Below are 23,346 nucleotides of genomic sequence, written 5' to 3'. Positions count from 1 at the left end.
GGTGTAACATGGGAGCACCTCGGTACACCCATGATAACCCACGTGGCCACATTCTGGACCAGCTGAAGCCTCCGGGTGCTCTTCAAGGGCAGCCCCATGTAGAGAACGTTACAGTAGTCCAGGCGAGAAAGGACGAGGGCATGAGTGACTGTGCACAGAGCATCCCAATCCAGGAAGGGACGCAACTGCCGTACCAGGCGAACCTGGTAAAAGGCCCCCTTGGTCACAGCCGTTAGGTAATCTTCAAAACTAAGGCGCATGTCCAGGAGGACTCCCAGATTGCGGGCCCTCTCTGAGGGGGCTAAAATTTCTCCCCCTATCATCAAAGATGGAACAAGATGCACAAATCAGGATGATGGAAACCACAGCCACTCAGTCTTGGAGGGATTGAGCTTGAGCCTGTTCCTCCACATTCAGATCCGCACAGCCTCTAGGCATCGGGATATCACGTCAAGGGCATCGTTTGGGTGGTATGGGGTAGAGATGAAAATATATTGCTAACCATCAGCTTGGACATTTAAGTAAGAATTGTATGTATTGAGGTATGTACCTATACAGACAGATATGTGCTCCCACAAACATACTCATACAGTTAAAAGAATCTCAGCTAAAATGAAATCTGAAGTTGAAGAGCTGAAGAGAGGAGCAACACATAAGTCATTGGTTGAAAAGATTTCTGGGAGTTGTTTAATTTAACTGAGACGAGTTCACAATACGTCCATTCTCATGGAAGAAAAGCTTCTGAATTTTCCCTTTCAAAGTAAGATGATGATAATGATGATGATGATGATGATCAGCATCAGCATATATTCTTGAAGGATACTGGCAGTCAAGCTGGGATAAGAACATTTGTTAGTCACCAAATGAGACCTAGAAACAGTGGTGGGATTCAGCTAGTTCGCACCTATTTGGGAGAACCGGTTGTTAACTTTCTAAGCAGTTCAGAGAACTGGTTGTTGGAAGAAATCTCATTTTGTTTTTTTTCCCACTTTACAGCTAATCCTGTAAGGAAGGCAGGAAGGAAACATTATGGTGCTGTTTCTAGCCTAACCTTTATAGCCCTGCTTACAGAAACTGCCTCTCCGGTTAACCCTTATTACATTGTAACAGCTAAGGTGAAGTGCCCATTGATATGAGTGACGTTGAGTTGGCCATGCCCACCAAGTCACATGACTACTGAGCCACGCCCACCCAGCTGGTCATTAGGGTAGAGAACCCGTTGTTAAATTATTTGAATCCTACCACTGCCTAGAAAGTATTGATCTCAACTCATTTAAGGATGATGGAAATTGTCTTATTTGGGCTATGATAGCATCAGCCCAAATGCATGACTATACAAGTATATCACATTCCACTTTCATTAGCTTTGGTTATTTAGACATAAGTCTATGTAATATAGACATATACCAGTATTTTCAGCTGATATATCAGTGAAGAATAAAAGGATGTTTTATAACTCAGAGGTGGTAAGTAAATAACTTCCAGGTATTTTAAACTCACGTTCTCATTCATTTTGGGCAGTGCGATGGCTCACCAATGAGCCTGTCAACAGCCAGGTTTGAGACCTCAGTATCATGCAATGGAGCGAATACCCATCTTTGCCTAAAAAGGTAAAGGTTCCCCTCGCACATATGTGCTAGTCATTCCCAACTCTAGGGGGTGGTGCTCATCTCCGTTTCAAAGCCATCTTTATTTTGCTTATTTTTTGCTTTGCTCCTATAAGACATGTGGGTGGCTTACAAAGACAGCTGTAAAGCATATAAACAATAAAATACATAAAAAGTTGCCTCCTAATTGTTAGAAGAAAGCCTGTTTCCACTCCAAAGATAATATGTTCCAAATACTGATTTTAAAGGATAAGCCACATAATACACAGTTTAACTTCAACATTTAAAAAAACAAACAAACCTTAATTGCTACTGATCAGTGTCTGCCTTTCTGGATACCAAGAAAATAAGCTACCAACACTTTTCTCAAAGATCAACCTGTTGTACAATGCAGGGCATGCCATCTGAAGTCCAAAAGATTGGTCTCTTGCTTTGTTTTGTTTTGTTTTGCTTGCTAATTAACAATTACAGGCAAAGAGAAGCCAAATTATATCAAGTACTTTCTACCATATGTCACAGTCTCTCCATTTCTTTAACTGCTAAATTTAATATCATTAAAATAAAAATGGTACAAGTGACTTATGGAATGGCATCAAAATAAAAGCTAACAAACAGACATGTAGGCAATATGCCACCCCCAAAGCAAAACAAAAACAGACAAAAGAAACATGCCAAAGCCCATCTATGCTCACACATTTCTTCTTCCTCAACCCTCTCACCTGTGTACAAACAAGCAACACCATTCTAGAAGTTCACACCAGACCCCATTCAGCCCTAAACAGGCAGCATTCCCATCTTCATACTCATAGGCAGAGCTCATGCATATGACAGCTAGCAAATTACCTCCCTAGAATTTATGTTCAATGGCTCTTAGGCTTTTATACTGATTCACAGTGCTTTTACAGCCCTCTCTAAGCAGTTTACAGAGTCACCCTCTTGCCTCCAACAATCTGGGTCGTCATTTTATTGATCTCAGAAGGATGGAAGGCTGAATCAACTTGAGCTGGTGAGATTTGAACTGCTAAACTGCAGCTAGCAGTCAGCTGAAGTAACCTGTCATACTGCACTCTAACCACTGTGCCACCTCGGCTCTTATAAAATGCACAGTATTGTGTCTTACAATACACAAGTACCATCCCAGAAACATCCCCCAACACACACATATATATACAACACATACATACATATTTATGCAACCCATACATACATATTTATCAATACATATAGGGCAGTGATGGTGAACCTATGGCACGCGTGCCACAAGTGGCACGCGGAGCCATTTGTCAGGGCACGCGAGGCGCTGCCCTGTCAGCTGGCCAGCGTGCATGCGCGTGCTGGCCAGCTGAGTTCACCTTTTTAAAAGCCATTTTTCGCCTTCCCCAGGCTCCAAAGGCTTTATAGGAGCCTGGGGAGGCGAAAAGAGCCTCCTCCGCCCCCCCCGGAGGCCCCCCCAGAGGCTTCAGGGACCGTCCGGAGGCTTCCCTGAAGCCTTCGGAACACTTAAAACCACCCTCCGAGCAAACCTGAAGTGACTTCTGGGTTGCTCGGAGGGTCGTTTTAAGCGTTCCGAAGGCTTCAGGGACTGTTCAGAGGCTTCCCCGATGCCTTCGGAGCGCTTAAAACCACCCTCCGAGCAAACCGGAAGTGATTTCCGGTTTGCTCGGAGGGTGGTTTTAAGCGTTCCGAAGGCTTTAGGGAAGCCTCTGAACAGTCCCTGAAGCCTCCGGAGGGCCCCCGGGGGGCAGGGGAAGCTCTTTTCACCCTCCCCAGGCTCCTATAAAGCCTCTGGAGCCTGGGGAGGGCGAAAAAAGCATGTAAAAATGGGGAGGGTCGCGCGGTGTGTGCGTATGCGCACTGGGGGGTCGCGCATTGCATTATGGGTGCGGCACACCCACACATGACCCCCCTGCGATCCCCCCACTTGAGGCACGTGAGCCAAAGAAGGTTCGCCATCGCTGATATAGGGGGAAAAAATCCTTTCTCACCCCTGTGAGTGCTGTATGTCTTTCTCAATCTTGGGTCATCTATCAGAAACTGGGAGTCTAAGCAGTATCTTAGTTATTCTAGTACTGCACTTATATTCCAGGAGTGTTGTGTGTGTGTGTGTGTGTGTGTGTGTGTGTGTGTGTGTGCGCGTGCGTGCACGCGCACATGTATTCCTCCTTATTTCCCCAGCCTCTCAGACTGGTGCAAAATTTTTCCTTTTCCTTTTCACTCCCCATACCCAAATCTCTTTATGACAGAGCCTGTTTATTAATGAAAAGAAAGGAAAAAGATATTGTTTTTGAATCTAAGAGAAAAAAGTAGGATGAAATAGATACAATCTATTACAAATACAATACAGTAGAATGAATGTAGTCTGATCTTTTGGAGTATAATAATTGATGAATAGCCACAGAGAAGTGGAAGTGTAGATTTATTTATCAATGAAAGGGCTAAAGGAAGTACGAGCTGGTGTCATCCCACTTGTTTAGATATCTGAAAATAGGATTCATTCGTTGGTGAAACATGCTTCTTATGCTCCTGATAATGGTGATAATAAAAAAGATAATAAATATCTCTTTTAATAAATTTACTTGTTTATTCATTAGATTTATATCTTGACTTAGTTCAGGAGCACAAGGAGGTATAAAACACTCTCTTTTTCGCTTTAAAAAATCCTGGAAGATAATTTGGTTTTGAGAAAGACCAATCCAAGGAACTTCTAAGTGGAGCATAGACTTGAATGTGGCTCCCTGCCCTGTCCTCCATCAATCCAACACTGAGAAATAGGTGAACATTAAAAAGAAAACTCATTGCATGCTTGTTGATTTAGAGAATGCAAAGGACAAGCTAATAGGTTTGAATTATGAATGTTTGTGGGTCAATGTAGAATTCAAAGTTGGTTGCTGATTAAGAGTGGTCAATGGTAGAAGGAAAGATTGTGAAAGTATCAGGAATGCTGAGTGGATGTTTTGTTTTCAACTCTGAATAGAGAGTAAAGAAATGTGATGTCTCCTTAGTTGCTTAGTGTATTTGTGGCTAAATGTATAGTAGAAAGAATGTGATGGCATTAACTGTTTTGGAAACGTGATCATACATGTCATTTTGGTATGGAGGTGGTGCTCAGTTGTTGGCTGGGAAACTGAATGTTATTTGGTGAACATTAGACAGATTATGTGACGCAATGGCTCTTATAGACCTGACACTCAATGCATCAAAGAGCAGGATAGTTGTGATGCTGTTTATGTAAATCATGGGTGTCAAACTCAGGCGTCACATGACATATCATGACATTTTCCCCCTTCGTGGAGCTGGGGTGGGCATGCACGTGATGCATCTGGCCCACGGGCCACCAGTTTGACACCCCTAAATTGTAAATGTAAGAGCAAAGTAGACAACTGGGTTTGTTGCAGAGACTGGTTCCCATGTTAGCACCATTGTGCTTTGTTTCTTGTTGCTTTTCGGAATTTATTTCCATTGGATAAATTGTCTTTCTGCACCCAGTACCTGAGAAAAGCAGTGTCATTGTCCAGTATGAATGTAGCTGATTAAAAGGCTTGAATGGTGAGCTACAATATAGGTGACCCCCCGGTGATGTCTTGTTTTGTTTTTGTGCTCTGTTTTTAAAAAATAATCCATCTTGTGAATAGACGAGGCTCTACTGATAATGTTGTTTATCCTGAAAGTAAATGTTGGGTAGGTATTGCATGCATGTTTGCTCATCTCCTTTATGTTTTCTCTACTTCATTGATAGGCTGAAGTAAGTCATAAGAATAGCAGAGAAGGAAACTAGGACTAGCATCTCCAATGATCCCCTTGTTTTTGTGAATCACTTGGGAATGTTAGAGCATCAGATCATGCATTAAACAATTACTCTCCTTCTCTCCCCAAAGCATGTTGCTTCTCTTGGAAGCAATCAACAACTTGAGATGCAAAGAATCTGGGATTTTATTGGGATGTGATTTGCTGCAGGACAAACATTGGCTAAAAGTGCTAGACTAGAAGCTGGAAAATTTCTAACCTTGCCTTAGGCACAAAAACCAATTTGTAGTCATTCTGTCTCAGTCATTGGAAGAAGATACTGGCAAGACATTTCTGAAAAAATATTTCCAAGAAAACTAGATAGACGTATTCCATCAAATGGATTGAAAGGGCCATAGCAACAACAGTGAACAAATGTTTGAAGAATGGAATCAGCCTAGCAAAATCAGGAGAGTTGGCAGATATAATAGATCTGTATCAATTATCTCTGTTTAATACTTCATCTCCATAAAAATATTATGATGCTTTGATTGGTAAAGATCTCTGATTCCCTTCTTGGGAGAATGAATAATTAAATGGTTGGAATATGTCTTAATGTTTAGATTACCTAACATTTAAAAACTAAATCTGATGTAGAATTTAATTGTAATGGAAACTATTTTTGGTCTACAATCTAATACATGGGATCATGTCACATCCAAAATGAATATTTGAGGGGTTTTATCTTAATTATTAATTATATCTGATGTATAATTTGTAGCATTGGTTTAATATATGGGATACTATTTACCGTCTTTTTTATTATTTGAACTGTGTTAACCAAACATTTTTGGATTAAAACTCTAGAAGGACATGTGAGCTTTGTTTAGAAAACAGATCTAATACATTTTGCATTATCATAAGCTTCTAATGATGCATTGAAGTATTGGTTTTATAATATTACAGAATTATTGTTTATTAATTCCTATTTCACTGCCTAAACCTCTTCTTCTGTTTGTATCATCTTTTTCTTATATTTTTCCAAAATAAATAACAATAACATGGGGAATAAAAGTAAAAAAAAAACACCCACCCATTTTGGCTGCTTTTTGTCTTAGCATCATCCAGTTATTTAATACACCAAAGTGTTATTTAGAAGTTTGATAGTTCCATTCGATATCCCTTGTGAGTCCTTTCCATGGACATTTTTCTGAGCACAGATAACTGTTTCTATAGTAGAACTATTTAGCTCCTCTGAATAACATATCTACATTGTCTCATAGGGAAACTTTCACTCTGTCCTCTCTGGGGCAATCCAGTGGTATTTGTGTTTTTAGAAAACAGGGTGAAATGTGTGTTGTCTGCACAATTTTCCATAATATTCATGCAGCAATATTTGGACCCCATTTGGATTCTAGTCCTCTCCTGAAAGGATGGGGCCCTTGTCTATTCTTGGAAACTCAACCTCAGAAGAACTGCAAGATTTATCCATCCCATCTCATCATTTGGAAAAAGTGTGAGGTTCAAGCTCACTTTTCATATTATCATAATTATAAGGAAAACCAAAACATAAAGATATTGTTAATATTATTATGTTTTATCTTTTTCCTGAAATTTCTAGTTGAGTTTAGAAGAAAAATTGAAACATAAATACCTTGTTGTTATTGTTAATATTATTATGCCTTATTTTTTTTCTCGAAATTCCTAGTTCAATTTAGAAAGGAAGCTATTACTCAGAACTCCATCTTTCTCCCCACAAGAGGTCAGTGGTGTCAACTGCTTAATATCTCTGGTAATGACAGTTTCTTTTCTGGAAAAAATGTGGTACATCAAGCATACATCTCATCCTTATATTGTATTTTATAAATTCAGCAAAACATATCTACGCAGACTTTTTCTGTCTCTGTGGTTTCCTGGTTTAAAACAGAACAAGGAAAAGGGAGCAGAACAAGTGATAGAGAGCAAGGGGAGAGTGAGATACTCATAACACCAAGTTTTGAAAATGAGAGCAAAGAAATAGTGAAAACAACTTAAAGAAAAATTACAACAACAATTTATGTTGTATCTTGAGTAAAAAAATAAATTTGTGAATACCTTAATAAAAAGGGATAGAAATAATTTTAATTTTTTAAATGAATGCGAGAGAAAGCTAAACTAGAATATTTATTTACATAAGGTATTGAATAATTAACTCTTGAAAGTCTAGGTTTCAGTCTTTATGTGTCTAACAAGTAACTTGTCATCTCTTTTCTTCTGACAAAATTCGCATAATTTACTACAGAGGCTGGTACTTCATGATCCTTTTGTGCACCTGGGTATGACACATTTTTGGATTGAACTTTTATTAGAAATTACCACAAATCTCAATAAATGGGAAAGAATTTGAGAGTCCCTAAACATATATAAAGCAGACTGATCAAGGGTACTGCTTACTCTACCGAAGACACCTAATTCATTACCGCAGGGCAGGTTCATTCTTTTGATCTAAGGAAATCAAGAGAGAAGATGGGAAATTTCAGTTCCAGCCTCTCTTCTTTCTAAGCAGAAAAAAAAGGAGCCAATCTGAGCCAGTTTTAAAATCTAGTGATGGAAAGCTCATTCCATGTCTGTGCAAGGCTGCTGTACTGGCAGTGTGTAAATTCCTCAAGTTTGAGTATCCTCCACTGAGTCCTAAGACAGGCACTGAGCACACAAGATTTAATTGTCTGTGGAGACACTCAGCCATCCAGGTCATGGTTGAGCCAAAGGTGGTTTTTCAAGAAGCAACTAGACTTTGTTTTTCCTTGAAGATGTTTTGCCCTCCTCCAGGAAGTTTCTTCAGCTTCTTGGGTGAGAAGCAAAATGTCTCCAAGGAAAAAAAACAAAGGAAGTCCAGTTGCCTTTTGAAACAAGACTTGCCTTTTGGGACAAGACTTAATACTTTTCTTATTATTGGTTTATCCTGTGTTGTCAATATACACTTATGGACTATCGGGGTAATGTGAGTCTTTGCAGATGGAGACAAAATAACTACTGTTTTATTTAAAATGTATTTTAAAAAATTTAAAATACCTCTTACAGTGCACGGACATTCGCATATCCATTCATGTAACATTATTATTTGAAAGAGCAGTTTTGATATCAATAAGGGTAATGGTGATCTTTACCAGTATCAAAGCAAAATGTTGGTCAGCATGCTTCAACCGATGTTCAGAAAGCAACATCCATGCTGATTTTCCATCACTGATTCAACTATCTTCAACAATACTCTCTGTTGTCACATTTGAGCAGTTCCCTTATGCTGCATCCAAGCAAACAATATGAAAACCTCCCTCCCCTACGCAACATCTGCCAGTTGTCAATGATTGGCATTCTGCTATAGCAACAGCTGTTTCAAGCAGAAATAAGGTTTAGTCCAGAAAGGTGTTTTTTTCCCCCACTTTCCATCTTGCTGCTTCTCACTGGTGTTTTCCCCTCTGGTCATGTCTAATGTGACAGACTTCAGAAACACACATTCTCTACATGATTTTCAATTCTAATTATAAAACGGTGTTTATATAATCAATTCTAGCTTTCTTCTTAACTCAAATTTAAAATGCCACATTATAAATGAAGCCTCTCTGAAGTTCTGCTCAGCAAAACTTTTTCCTTATTGTAAAACCAAAGAGAAGTTTAACACCTGTCCTGCGGAAGGCAAATAAATAAATAAATTCCAGAGTAGGACAAGAAATTGGGATATCAAGAATCTTGCTTCGGTTTTTATGGCTAACTCTACCGTCTGCTAATTTCATCATCAGGCATCTATGCTCATATTCCCCATTTGAAAAAAAAAAGCATGATGAAAAGTGCTAATTTGCTCAAAATGATGCAGGGCAGGGTAGAGAAAATTTAAAAAATAATAATGACATAATTAGATCAAGCCTATCATCAGGGATGCTGTAATATACTCTGTCTTATATTTCACAATGGGAGAACATGATAAAAATGTCCCTAAACTAGCATATCACACAATAACAAACAGAGCTACTGTCTGAATGGGAAAAGTTGAAAACAAGAATAATCATTTATAAGACCAAGCAAATAAACAGCAACAATGTTCAAATTGAAAACTGGCATGGTAGTTGATGCAGTTCAACATAATCAACTTGAAAAGGATCTAGTTCCATCTGAACAGAAAGGAAGCCACCCAAATAGCAAAGGGACACAATGAAAACAAAACCTCAGCTCCCAGCTAACAGATGATTTTGAAAAATTATCAGAGGGGGAAGACCAACTTGAATGTAGCTTGAATTGATTATAAGAAGGCAGCTGACTCCCTGCAATGATTGGATAAGCAAATGACTAGAAATAACAGGTGTCAGCAGAAACATCAAAAGTTTTGTTCAGAGATCAGTGGCATAATGATCACAGTTGATTTACCAATGACACAGCTGCTGCTCAATGGTAATAGAGTGGAAGAGATTAGATCAAGAGAGGAATCTTTCAAGGATGCTTACTATCATCACAGTAAGTAACAGAGTAACAAAAAAGTTTATTTCAACATGTTAAAAACAAGAAAAAAGTCAAGGAAATGATTGGTTCATTGGTGGGAGAAAATGGCAAGAAGGTAACAAGCAACAGGGAGAAAGCAAAACTACTTAATTTATTTTTTGCATCTATATTTATACAATGGGGGGGGGGGGGACAGTCCAACCTATCAAAAACAGCACCAGAAAAAATAGATTAGCAACACAAGTTAAAATGGGGAAGAAAATGGTAAGTGAGCACCTGTCCACCGTAGACAAGTTCACATAACCAGGACCAGGGATTACACCCCAAGATTCTGAAGGAACTGGCAGACGTGATCTCAGAATCACTGAACTATATCTTTCAAAGATCCTGCAGCTCTGGGTAGCTGCCAGAGGACTGGAAAAGAGTTGATGTAGATCCTGTCTTCAAAAAAGCTACAGACCTATCAGCCTGACCTCAATACCTGGGAAGATTTTGGACAAGATAATCAAGCAATGAATTAGCGAACACCTAGAGGCAAACAAAGTAATAACCAAAAGCCAACATGGGTTTGCCAAAAACAGATCATGCTAAACAAATCATATTACATTTCTTGACAAAGTGACAAAATTAGTGGACCAGAGGGATGCTGTGGATATAATTTACTTGGACTTCAGTAAGGCATTTGATAAAGTAGATCATAACCTACTACTTGATAAGATAGAAAAATGTGGGTTAGACAGCAGCACCACTAGATGGATTCGTAACTGGCTGACCAACCACACTCAACATGTAGTCCTCAATGGAATTGCATCTACTTGGAGGGAAGTATACAGTGGGGTACCCTAAGGCTCTGTTTTAGGCACAGTACTTTTCAATATCATCAAAGATTTGGACAAGGCGATAGATGGGGAACTCATCAAATTTGCAGACGACACCAAGCTGGCAGGAATAGCCAACACTCCAGAAGATGGGCTTAAGATACAAAAGGATCTTGACAGACTTGAACATTGGGCGCTATCTAACAAAATGAAATTCAATGGTGGAAAAAGTAAGCTTTTGCATTGTCATTGATATTCACAAATAGTGGAATCTGCTTTTAAGAATTTTAAAAGAAAGATAAAATTGGATATATATTAAAATCCAAACATAGCATTTTCTAACACAGCAGGGCAAAACTGAGCTAAGACATTTGATAAAGTATTGATTGGGAGAAAAGCCAATTGATCAGGTTACCATTTTTTTTCATCCAATCAGTTTCATAAAAGACATAAATAGGGGAAGAAATTAATTTTCCTTCCTGAAAAAAAGGTTATTTTAGTACAACAGTTGTGGTGAGGATTCCACACATTCACTTTGAAAAAAACTGTCAGTAAAACTCAGTCAAAACTGGCAATGACAGAACATGCCCAGTAAATGTTGTTCCGTACAAGGCACAAGAAAATCTAACTAAAAAAGTAATGCATAATGCATGACCCTTTAAAAAGAAACCCAGTAATGGGGAATATGTAATGTAGAATGCTGGCATCTACTTAATACCAAGAAAGTGAAAAGCCAGAAAATAGTTTATATATATAGGAAGAACGACCTGAATATTTTGTGTGAATGCATGGGAGAGAGAGTTTTGTCCAAGTGAAAAGCAAGATTTCTAACCATACTTAAAATGTATCTCTTGAATTATTCCTATCAAATGTTTAGATCCAGCGAACAGCAGTAGGAACGAGTTTGGAAAGAGCATACAGACATGTGCAAAATAGCAAGCGTATGCAGAAGCCTTTCCCTGAAATACCAAAGAACTGACTAATTAAAATGTAATGCAGCATCTAGTTTATAAATTCTTTCATCTCTTTTAAAAGTCACTGAAATGGCCATGTATACTCCAGCTGCTATTTTCTCTGAATTAGACCAGAATACACCAAATCTCCAACAGTCTATGGGAATGGAAGACAGATGTTCCTGGAGTTTTTAATTTTACAGGGCTTGCTTACTGATTTGATTATGACATTTCTGTCCTAATCTTAAACAGCAGATGAAGGCAGAATACAGTAGATACATAGGTCATGAGACTAATGAATGGTAAAATCTGGATATAATAACATCTGCCCACCCCACCCCCTATCCCCGATTCATAAGGTTGTTAATAGTTGTTAAAAGTTGTTAATATGAGCCTCTGTTGGTGGACAGGAGAAACACAAAATGTGGGAAGTTTATCATGCTCTTCTCTTTTTTCTTGCATGCCTGAGTTATTACCAGACTTGCAGGAATTCTAAGGTATTGCCTTTTCTGTTTCTGACAGACTCCAGCTCTCCATGGATGAGAGCTCATATCACCAAATGTTTCTCTCTATAAAGAAAAGATATTTCACATCAAATGGAAATGCAAAAGGAAAAGAGAAGACTAGATCCCGTTTCCTGACATGTGTATCTTTTTATCAAAGTTCAGGATAGACAATCAAACAAGTAAACCATGACCTATATTCTGAAATGATATAAACTAGATACAAACTAGATTTCAGGGAAAGTTAAGATTCATAAATGCAGGTTTTTTGGACAGTAGATATTTGGAATTTAATAGTATATCATAGAAACTATGGGTAGACTTGGTGTTAAAGAGGGGCTTGTCCAATTCTAAAATGACCGTTCACAAAATTAAAAGTGAGGGGGGACAGGCAAAGACCTTGATGGTTACTAAGAAGATATCTATGGCTATACTGAAGGACCAATAAATCTGTTATTTTCATATTTGTAGGTAGGAAATACATTGCCATATTTTCTAAGATTGGTGGGAAATTTATTCACATATTTTCTGGAAAAAAATGGATCAGTAGCAGGGCATGATTAAAGAAAGCAAAACAAAACATCTCACTGGGATGAGATGCTTTATACTTATTGCTGAAGATGAAAAAAGAGGTTAAGGGAGAAAACTAATATTTTAGAATTAATATTTTAGTATTGTCAATGTACAGACAGTATCTGAGAAAACTATTTTGGTGTGACCTGGGAATTTACCATAACAACTATCAATAATCAAATCTGCTTTTAATGATCATATTGAGAGCAGTCATACTGATTTTAATGGCTTTTATAAAATCAAAAAAGTGTTATTGTTAGCTAACTTGTCCTATCAGGAGAAAGATACTATAACCTATATAAATAAATAAACACATAATACTGTTGAAAAAAGTTTCTCCCGTGGTTGTTGGTCTTTTTGACTGATGCTCTCTGACAGGGAATGAAATACAGTAAATAAAAATCATCATTCAATCGAGTCATAAACAATCCTGACAAATATTTTGAGGCCGCAAGTGTGGAAAGACATTTAAATAAAAAGAATAGCAAGTGTGTACACTGAAGTCCAACAGTCCTTCAAAGTGTATTCCAACAATTATAGAAATACGGTTTTCCTTCTAAAAGAAAGAGTACTGTCCTCTTATCTTGATGGGGGAAAGGCAGCAGAGGGCTCCAATTGAACAACTTTCGCTTATCAAACTTCAATCTGCTTTGTAAATTCAAAAAATCCTAAACTTTGATGAGAAGGAATTGTAGATCTAATCTCTGATACATTTTCCATTGTGGATTTAGCTAGGAAACTGATATAGTTAATTAATTCCTTCACACTGTCTTCAGTGGAACAAGATTTCTTTTAAACAGATGAGGATAACATTTAGTGGGTGAGGGTGACACTTTCTTTCTTTCTTTTTTTTTAGAAGGATTAGGATATCAGGAAGGAAAGGATAATGCAATGCAGATGGGAGCATTTCACAAATATGTGAATAACCCATGAGTGCCTTTACAAATATATAAAGCTTACCCTATCATTTTTAATGTGTATTCCACGTTCAGAGCAATAGAAACAATGGTTAATTATTTTGACCCTTTCCCTGCCCCCCCCTCATAAAAACAGGGTAGCAGAGTTTTCTTATCCCTATAAGGCAGACATCTGAAATACTGTAGGCCAAACTGTTTTATAAAAACTAAGTTTGAACTCCATCACTGGGTGAGGGATTGCTGACTTCACTGAAGTCAAAAGATTTCAGTCAATCTGAACCAGAAAGATTAAAAAAACACAGTAGCATTATAATTGTCAATTATTATCATAGTTCTTGGCTGTTGTCATGTAATCTGTGTCTGATAACCAACTATCTTCCCCTCCCATTCTTCACCATGCGTTAATTTATTTATTTAGCATATGGCATATCATACATGGACTAGAGATATATATTAACATTAGTAAAATACAATAAAATATAAATGTTAAAAAGATCTATGTCAAAATATCAATGTCTAGGCCATCTAACCTGAAACGCAGCATTTAGCATTTATATTAAACAATTGAAATGCAACATTGTTTATATTAAAAACATTTAGCTACTGGACTCAGCTGACATGGAAACAGAAACAAAACTGTAATTTAAATCCTACCTCAATCTACCAGTTCTATGCATTTGATGAAGTGATCTGTGTCTCTCGCAAAAGTTTCTGTCTTTAATAAAACATGTCAGTTGAAGAAAGTGCTTACAGACTCATCCTTTTTTCCAAATCAAAGAAGCAAAATTATTCTTTCAAGAGTCTATTTAGTTTTATATCATTTCTGTTAATATGCAAAATGCAGAATGCAAAACAAAACAAAGAAAAATGGACAAAAGACAAACATTATACAGGTGAAACTCGAAAAATTAGAATATTGTGCAAAAGTTCATTTATTTCAGTAATGCAACTTAAAAGGTGAAACTAATATATGAGATAAGACTCATTACATGCAAAGCAAGATAGTTCAAGCTGTGATTTGTCATAATTGTGATGATTATGGCGTACAGCTCATGAAAACCCCAAATCCACCATCTCAGAAAATTAGAATATTACATGCAATCAATAAAACAAGGATTGTACATAGAACAATATCGGACCTCTGAAAAGTATAAGCATGCATATGTACTCAGTACTTGGTTTGGGCCCCTTTTGCACCAATTACTGCCTCAATGCAGCGTGGCATGTAAGCTATCAGCCTGTGGCACTGCTGAAGTGTTATGGAAGACAAGGATGCTTCAATAGCTCTTCTGCGTTGTTCGGTCTCATGTCTCTCATCTTTCTCTTGGCAATGTCCCATAGATTATCTACGGGATTCAGGTCAGGTGAGTTCGCTGGCCAATCAAGCACAGTAATTCCACGGTCATTGAACCAGGTTTTGGTGCTTTTGGCAGTGTGGGCAGCTGGAAAATGAAGTCAGCATCCCCATAAAGCTCGTCTGCAGAAGGAAGCATGAAGTGCTCCAAAATCTCCTGGTAGACGGCTGCGTTGACCCTGGTCTTAATGAAGCACAATGGTCCAAAGTCCTGTTGCTCAGTGGTCCAAAGTCCTCTTTTCTAATGAGAGCAACTTTTGCCAGAAGTACTAAAACCTGGTTCGATGACCGTGGGATTACTGTGTTTGATTGGCCTCTCCATTCTCCTTCCATACTCTGGGTCCTTGGTTTCCAAATGAGATGCAAAAGTTGCTGGCCTGCCTGAGGAACAGGAGAGGAGTTCGGCTGTTTAAAAAACCCCACATGGAACTCCTCTCCTGTTCCTCCTTCTGCTGTTTGAACAAGCCACACCGGGGGGGGGGCACTGCCTTGTCTTTCCCAGCCGCCTCTTTTCCAATGGGGGGGGGGGTAGAAATCCATCTTTTCCCTCCTTCTCCATGGATCCCCACCCCAACTGGAAATGAGGCAGCTATGAAAGACAAGGCAGTGCCCCCTGTGTGGCTTGTTCAAACAGCAGAAGAAGGAACAGGAGAGGAGTTCGGCTGTTTGAAAAGCCCTGCGTGGAACTCCTCTCCATAATCTTAGTGTTAAGGATTTAAAAATAATCATTTGGCCCTAAATTAAATTCCAACATATAATCTTGTATTATTCTACATGCATGAGAATTAAATTTAGCTGGAATGGCAATATGCTCTAACTAAGGAATCAAATATGATTAAAATGTTCAGCCATAATTACCTATCTGAATCTAATTTTTTTAAAAAATATCCTAAACACCTATTAAAACATCTGGATGGTCCTTCCCACAAGGTAGACTCTAAAGCTGCTGTTATGATTTTGTCTGAAAAGGTTACACTCAAAATGAGTTTTGAGTGTTTCCAAAAATAAAATGGATATTTGGGTATATTAGAAATTTAAAAAAAGCCAAAGAGAGTGTCGGTCCATTGTTAAAGGAGAAAAATGATGAAATGGTAAAAGGGGATGTTGAGAGGTAGAACTTATTAATTCCTATTTTTTGTCTCTGCCCTAAGTACTTACAATTAAGCCACTGAGGGAAGGAAGGAAATGCAGTTTAGGAAGACGAGGAGAAGATAGGAGAGAACTTGGTAAATTACATTGAATTCAAGCCTCCAAAGCCATAGATTAATGAAGGAATTAGAAACCAGGAATATCTTCTCTCCCCTTCCCCCTCAACTCGTTTATTTTTCTGCCAAATTAATGTTATGGAATAGTTTGCCCATGTGAACCATTTATGAAAGCAAATATGGAAAAATGATTATCTTTGCATTCCATTCCAATGCACTTGTTTGCTAAGATAAATACAAGATATGATCCAGTACTCTAGATATTAAAAATCTCATAAAATAATTAAATTGAACTGAAATGGGTTTCTGAACAAGATTGTAAAAGAAAGCTTGATTAAAAAACCAACCTCTATTCCAGTTGTAGTAGGAGAAAAATCAAATGCATACATTTCTTCATAAAGTCTGCTATAAACTGTTCTTGCTCAATTGTAGGGAATATTTAAAAACCATAATTTCATCCCCCCCACAAAAATCATGGGCAGGTTTCTTGCTCCATGAGAATCAATCCCTCAGCTTTCTAACAATGTCACTTTCTGATCTAAAGAAAAAAATGTGTTTTATCTGCAAAGTAGCTTTTTAACTATGTGAATTCAGTCATTCTATAAGATTGCAAATCATGGGAAATCATTCTTAGAATGTTATGTATATCCTATTTTCTTTGCTACATCTTGGTATAAATTCAGATTTGGCTCCTCTTCAGTTTTCTCTTGCGGGGGGAGTGATCCTTGTGTTCTCAAATCTGAACCCATAATTTCTCACTACAGAGTAGTCATTTAAACAATGAAAAACAAACTGATTTTTCTACTTGCCAATTAAATAATAAATCAGTCAAAAGATGGGGAGATATCCCATTAACCTTGCAGAACATTAGGTTTATACATTCAGCATGTTTCCATGTCAACAGGATTATCCATCTCATCTTCTTATTTTGTTTCAAAACCACAATATCTGAATCTTTACTTAATATCTCTATTTTTTCTGAGAACATGGAGCTTTAAAATAGAGATACAATATAGATGAAGGCACTCAGCACATTTTCCATTGTGAATATCTGAAGAGAGAAGATGTAGATGTCTCCTTGAACTAAGAAAGAACTAAGAAACTGAAATAAGAAAGTAATTCATGAACTAAAAGGAAATGTGGCTTAGTGACTACAGAGAATTATAATCAACCACCACTCCCTCTATCAAGTATAAGCCTGTAACAGCTATATTTGTGAAATTTGAAACTTGCAAAAATGTAATGTGCAAAGCTTTTTAAAAATTATATTTAATTGTTTCATTTCCTCCCATTTTTAATATTTATTCTCTTCAAGTAGCTTGAGGTAGTTCACTTAAGATTAAGATTTAGGAGTCAGGGACAGAGACATTAGAAATATTTATATTCTGCCTTTTTTCTTAGGACATTAAGATAGATTAAATGAAAAATAATGGCATATTTTAAAAAACTTAAATGAGTAAAACCATTTTTATTATCAAACTACTATGCCGCCCAACTCCCCAAAGCATCTTTCCAATTTAACCATTAAATATTGCAATACTAAAATGTTAAACAGTAACAGAGCTTATTAAAATAGTTTAAAAAACTAATAACCCAGAGACATATTTTCAAATGCAAGTCAAAATCTCACACTAAATGACTTTTTAAAGGGAAATGTTTTGTCCAAATTTAATCGAGGAACAGTGAAGTAGGAACATTCTTAGTTCCAATTAACTCTGAGCAGTGGTGGGATTCAAATTTTTTTACTATTGGTTCTGTGGGCGTGGCTTTGGGGGCATGGCAGGGGAAGGATACTGGAAAATTCACATTCCCTCCCCACTCTCAAAATTAGTAGTTCTGCACTTTAAAATTCATATTCATAAAATCCAATTGTTATAAAAGATCCTGTTTAATATCTTAAGAAAACAGTTTATTAATTAAGAATCAATTGAGGATATTTGATCCTGGATGGACCAAAGACAATGATTGTTGTGACTTATGGTAGGACAGAAGCCATTGTGGACGTTCTGTGAGTGAAATAAAATAGACTGTTAACAGAGGGTTTAGAAGTTTAATTTAGCTGTTGGTTTTCCTGTTAACTACGTTTTCAATATAGTGCACAGGCTATGTGGGTTGGTAAATAGTGTTGTAAAAATTTATAAATTGTGTGCCTGCTTTGCAAGGGGGGATCTATTATCTTTGAAATACATTTATTAGTATTCAATTGGAGGGACAATTTATGTATATGTCTCTTTTGATTTGTTTATGCACTTGTAGTCTTGTTTAGCTTTGTTTTTCTTTTTTTTCTTTTTTTTGGGAGTTTGTTTTAATGTTTTGAATAAAATAAAATTTGAGTTTTTTAAAACCAATATCATAGTCATGTTAAATCGTACTTATAAATAGGAAGTAGAATAGCCATTTGAAGAACAGGACCAGAACACTATTATTCTGCTACAGGCTGGACCACAATAGTTTCAACATAGTCTTCAAAGATTGTCCAGTGTAAACTATATAGTCATAATCCAATGTGATAAGGTATTTGTTACATTGCTAGACTCTTGAGGATCAGTTCCAATGAATATAGATGGGACTACATTGTTAGCCTGGCAAATAATTCTTAGCAAGCATCCAAGATTAATGCCAGGTTCTAGAAGATATCCAAATTACAAGCTTACATTTTCAAGGGGAGTAATATCCCATTGCGCACAACTTAAATGCCTACTATAGCCTTACTAAGGCTGCTTATTTCTTGATTGATTAAATTTCAGTTTATTATGACCCAATTAATTCAGCACCCAGGCAATGATTTAGACAACCTCCCTTGAATGGAATGGAAATGAAAGATGCAGTTAAATATTATTTCATATTTGTTACACTACATCTTCAAACTTCAAATGATTTCCACTACACATAAATATTACATATCATGAAAAAGAAGTATAATTCTAAGGAACACCATCATCTAAACACTAAATTAAGGTAAGTCTTTCTACATCACTTTCCAAAAGTAATTATTCAGAAAAATTAAGTCTCCATACCCCTCAATTGCATCTCTGTAATTTTATTAAGAAAGACACCATGGTTAAGAGCCATTAACTAGGTCAAGCAGAGTCAATAGCAACTTACTTTCTTTATTGAATTCTTGGCTTAGTTCATTTATCGAGGTAGCCAAAATCATTAAAGTTTCTAAACCAGGTCTAAAGCCAGACTGAAATATATCTACATTATCCTTTCCTTTAAGGATAAAAACCACCTAATTTATTTAGAGCGGAGAAGTCATCACACAAACCAGTACCCAACTCAAATTAAAATATTATAGATTGCTCAGAAATTTATCAGTATCAAAGAACTAAAAAGGGTTATTTTTCTAAAAATACTCTTACCATAGAATCCAACTCTTCTCAAATGAAGGAATTTCCTCCTGGACAAAGGTCAAATGCATATGTAGTTGAGTTCTTTCTGCGTGATTGGGCTTGTACATGTTTAGGGTGTATAAACTGAAACACCACTACAATATTGCTCTGTTTGCAATATCTTTTTGATAATAATACAACCTTAGATTTTATTACATATCCTTAAGAAGGCTGAGAGCTATTTCAAATTAAAAACTAAAAAAGCACCTGGAATTTTATCTATTTCGACAATTATTGGCCTTTGAAATCAAACTGGTTTGGATGACTGGATCAAATGAAAGAAATGCACAGCCACTAGAATGCTACAAAATGAGTGAAAGTTTAGGAAGAGAAAAGGAAATAAATGTTTTTTGAAGATATTACAAATTTAGCATATTTGTACAGTGTACAGGTTTTGCATCACAAAACAAGTGCTTTAAGTAATAAATATAGATATACAGTATATGATAAAACTGATTAATCACTGTCCTGTTCCCCCACTGGGGCCTCAAGCTAATTGGCTGAGCTATGTCTTTAGACCCTTACGAAAAGAAAGGAGGAGTGTGGGGCCAACCTCACATAGAGGGGGGGCAAGATGTTCCAGAGAGTAGGCACAACAGCAGAAAGTGCCTTCCTGGACCCTTTCAGGCTGATGAGACCCACATGATACCTCCTCTTCTGGCAGAAGTGGAAAGGCCAATCCCAGAGGAATGAGAGGGTTCCTCAAATAATTTGGATCCAGGCCAAGTTAAAGCCATGAAGGACTTTAAAGGTGATAACCAACACTATTGAATTGCCCCCGGAAGCAGACTGGCAACCAAAGCAGCTCATGGAGGAATGGTGTTATAAGGCAATTCTTGAGGCCCTTAAATATGACAGCCCACGCTGTCATATTCTGCACCAGTTGTAGTTTCTGGATGCTCTTCAAGGGTAGCCCCATGTAGAGCGCATTACAACAGTCCAACCGTGAGATGACCAGGGAACAGAATGACTGAAAATAATTGTGAAAAAAACAAGTCTACAACTGCGTGGCACCAAAACCCAATGCTACAATGCAAAGGGAAGACAATGGTTGAAGGAGGATGCATCTGGATTAAAATCTGTCACACAGAGCCTTCCCTTGGGGAATGCCACCCAAGCAGTTCTATCAGAAGGACCTGTGAGTTTAAGCCCTTTAGAGAAAATTGGTAATTTCAACAATGGAAGGCTTTGTTACAGTGAGGAGTATCTTATTTTATGTTTCTGACTTATAGGATACTTATCCATCTGCTTCCTTGCCGTGTAATTTAGCTGTCATGAGTAGAGTTTCTGATTTTTGAATAATAATATCTACCTAACTATGACTTTAACTTCCACTTATTGACTCTTGGTTCTACATGAAATTGGATATGTGGGATGAGATAATAACCTTCTTTTCACATTTCTTAACATGTTTTTAATCCTTTTATGGAAGGCTGAACAGAATTATTACTGCTTTTTAACTTATTTGAAGCTCCGAGCTTCATCTTAGCCAGTGTAATGAACAGAGCTATGAAGGGCTTTATGTGCCTGCAGCTCCATATCTGTGATTACCATATTTATGCTTAGCATGCCTGGCATAAATGTTAAAATCTATTTTCTCCTTTGAGCCAACATATGGAGGAAATAGGATGGCAATCTCGGGAAGGCAGGAAAGTATGGATCTATTACTGTGAAGTTAAATCCAGGCTTCCTTTGGTTTTCTGATTTAACGAGTAGAGATGAGAGAAAATAAACTAGTAGAAAATCTTACCTGTACACTAGTAAAAGTGGTATACTGATAAGCTTTAACTACCAGGTAATTTGCTTCTATATCTATTATTCCAAGGATCATGTACTTCCACCATCTTCGTTTTAAGATTGCCAATAAATTTTCTTCACCTGCATTGGAATGGGGCGGGGGGAGAGAAAAGAGAGAAAGGTTTGAAAGACAAGATTTCTTATAGATGGATATGCATATATACAAATTTACACAAGTATTGCCATAAATGTATAAAGGTAAAGGTTCCCCCGCACATGCCTGCTACTCTAGGAGTGGTGCTCATCTCCATTTCTAAGCTGAAGAGCCAGCGCTGTCCAAAGACGTCTCCATGGTCATGTGGCTGGCATGATGCCGAAGCGCATGGACCGCTGTTACCTTCCCACCAAAGGTGGTCCCTATTTTTATTCTTGCATTTTTAAATGTGCTTTCAAACTGCTAGGTTGGCAGAAGTTGGGACAAGTAATGGGAGCTCACTCCGTTATGCGCTGCTAAGGATTAACAACCACTAAACTGCCAACCTTCTGATCGACAAGCTCAGCATCTTAGCCACTGAGCCATTGCATCCCTCCATAAATGTATGTGGCATCCCTAAACACATTCATCAACTGAGGTGGGGTTTTTTTGGCCAGTGCTCCATTACGACTTGGTTTGTTGGAATCAAATATATGATTCAAGGGCCATTTGATTATTTTTTTTCTTTCATTAACTAATGTGATTAAACATATTCCAATTAGCAGTGCAAAGCATTCATCCCAATTATATCCTGGCGTTCCAAACTATACTGAGATGTGGAAATTTTAAAAAAATCTGTCATCGTTCAGAAGAAAAAGAGAAATTAGTGGTGGCTACACTGTGGGTTATGCACTTCATCCTGACATAATTCTGTGGATAATTTGAGAATTGATACTGGATGAGCCACTCGGTTTTTCTACAGCCTCGCATAGTTCCATTAAGCTTCATAGTCCAAATGACAATGGCCATAAAAATGCTTTTTCTTTGCATAGTGATATACGGTGGATTCATAATATATTTTTCTGAGAATAGAAAGGATAGTGCTAGGCTTGGCTGCCCAACAATAAAGCAATCTGTGTTCAATACAGGTAGTCCTTGACTTATGACCGCAATGGAGCCCAACATTTCTGTTGTTAAGCCCAACATTTGTGAATTTTGCTCCATTTTGCGACCTTTCTTGCCTCAGTTTTTTAAAAATAATTTTATTGAATGTTTTAATCTTTAAAAACAGTAAAACACAACAGTAGAGAACAAAACACAAAACATACATAACAATATTGTTATATATCCTGCCTCAGTTTTTAAGTGAACTATTGCAGCTGATAAATTAGTAACCCGGTTGTTAAGCGAATCTGGCTTCCCCATTGACTTTGTTTGCCAGAAGGTCACAAAATGTGATCACATGACCTTGGGATCTAGCAACGGCCATAAATATGAACCAGTTGCCAAACATCTGGATTTTGATCACGTAATCATGGGAATGCCGCAAAGGTCATAACTGGGAGGAACAGTCATATGACACATTTTTCAGTGCCGTTGTAACTTTGAACAATCACTAATTGAACTGTTGTAAGTTGAGGACCCCCTTTGTAGCTTATCTCTAGAATTCTGCTGTGAATTTTGCTCACAGAAAACTATTTGGCTGTCTTGTTAGCTTACACGATGGATAATTAAAGGATGCATTTTCATGAGGGAGCAGCTTCCCAAAAACAAAATAACCTCTTTAAAAGTAATGTAGTAATTTCAAAATATATCCTCAAGAGTTATTATGACAAGTACTCTAATACATAGTTGCTATACACACAATTCTTGAAAGTGCAATTCTAATAGCACTGATTCTTCAGTGCGCCGTGACCTACAAAGGGTGCAGATACAGTCCAGGATTTATTTGGTGCTCCCTCTTTAATAATTTATCTGACATCCTTTACTTCTGCTGTATTTCCCAGCTATGAATGCTCAGAATGTCTTGAAGTCTCCCTGGGGAGGATCCAACTAACTAGGTCCATGATGGCAAACCTATGGCACGTGTGCCAAAGGTGGCATGCGGAGCCAGCTGATTT

The 23,346-nt window shown here is 37.4% G+C and overlaps 1 protein-coding gene across 3 annotated transcripts in view; it reads right to left on the bottom strand.

Annotated features, from left to right (window-relative positions):
- SLC35F1 (solute carrier family 35 member F1) overlaps positions 1–23,346 on the bottom strand; it is a 231,825-nt gene that overhangs the window by 28,225 nt on the left and 180,254 nt on the right. For all 3 annotated transcript variants that reach the window (XM_081945841.1, XM_081945843.1, XM_081945842.1), the window contains exon 3: positions 21,266–21,393. In XM_081945841.1, the coding sequence (XP_081801967.1) occupies positions 21,266–21,393 (128 nt within the window). The remainder of the gene's footprint in view (positions 1–21,265; positions 21,394–23,346) is intronic.

Source organism: Natrix helvetica, assembly GCF_964273705.1.
Source record: "Natrix helvetica genome assembly, chromosome: 2".
NCBI classification, from domain to species: Eukaryota; Metazoa; Chordata; class Lepidosauria; order Squamata; family Natricidae; genus Natrix; species Natrix helvetica.
Note: the sequence above shows the minus strand (reverse complement) of the source record. Positions and strands in the feature narration are given on the sequence as shown.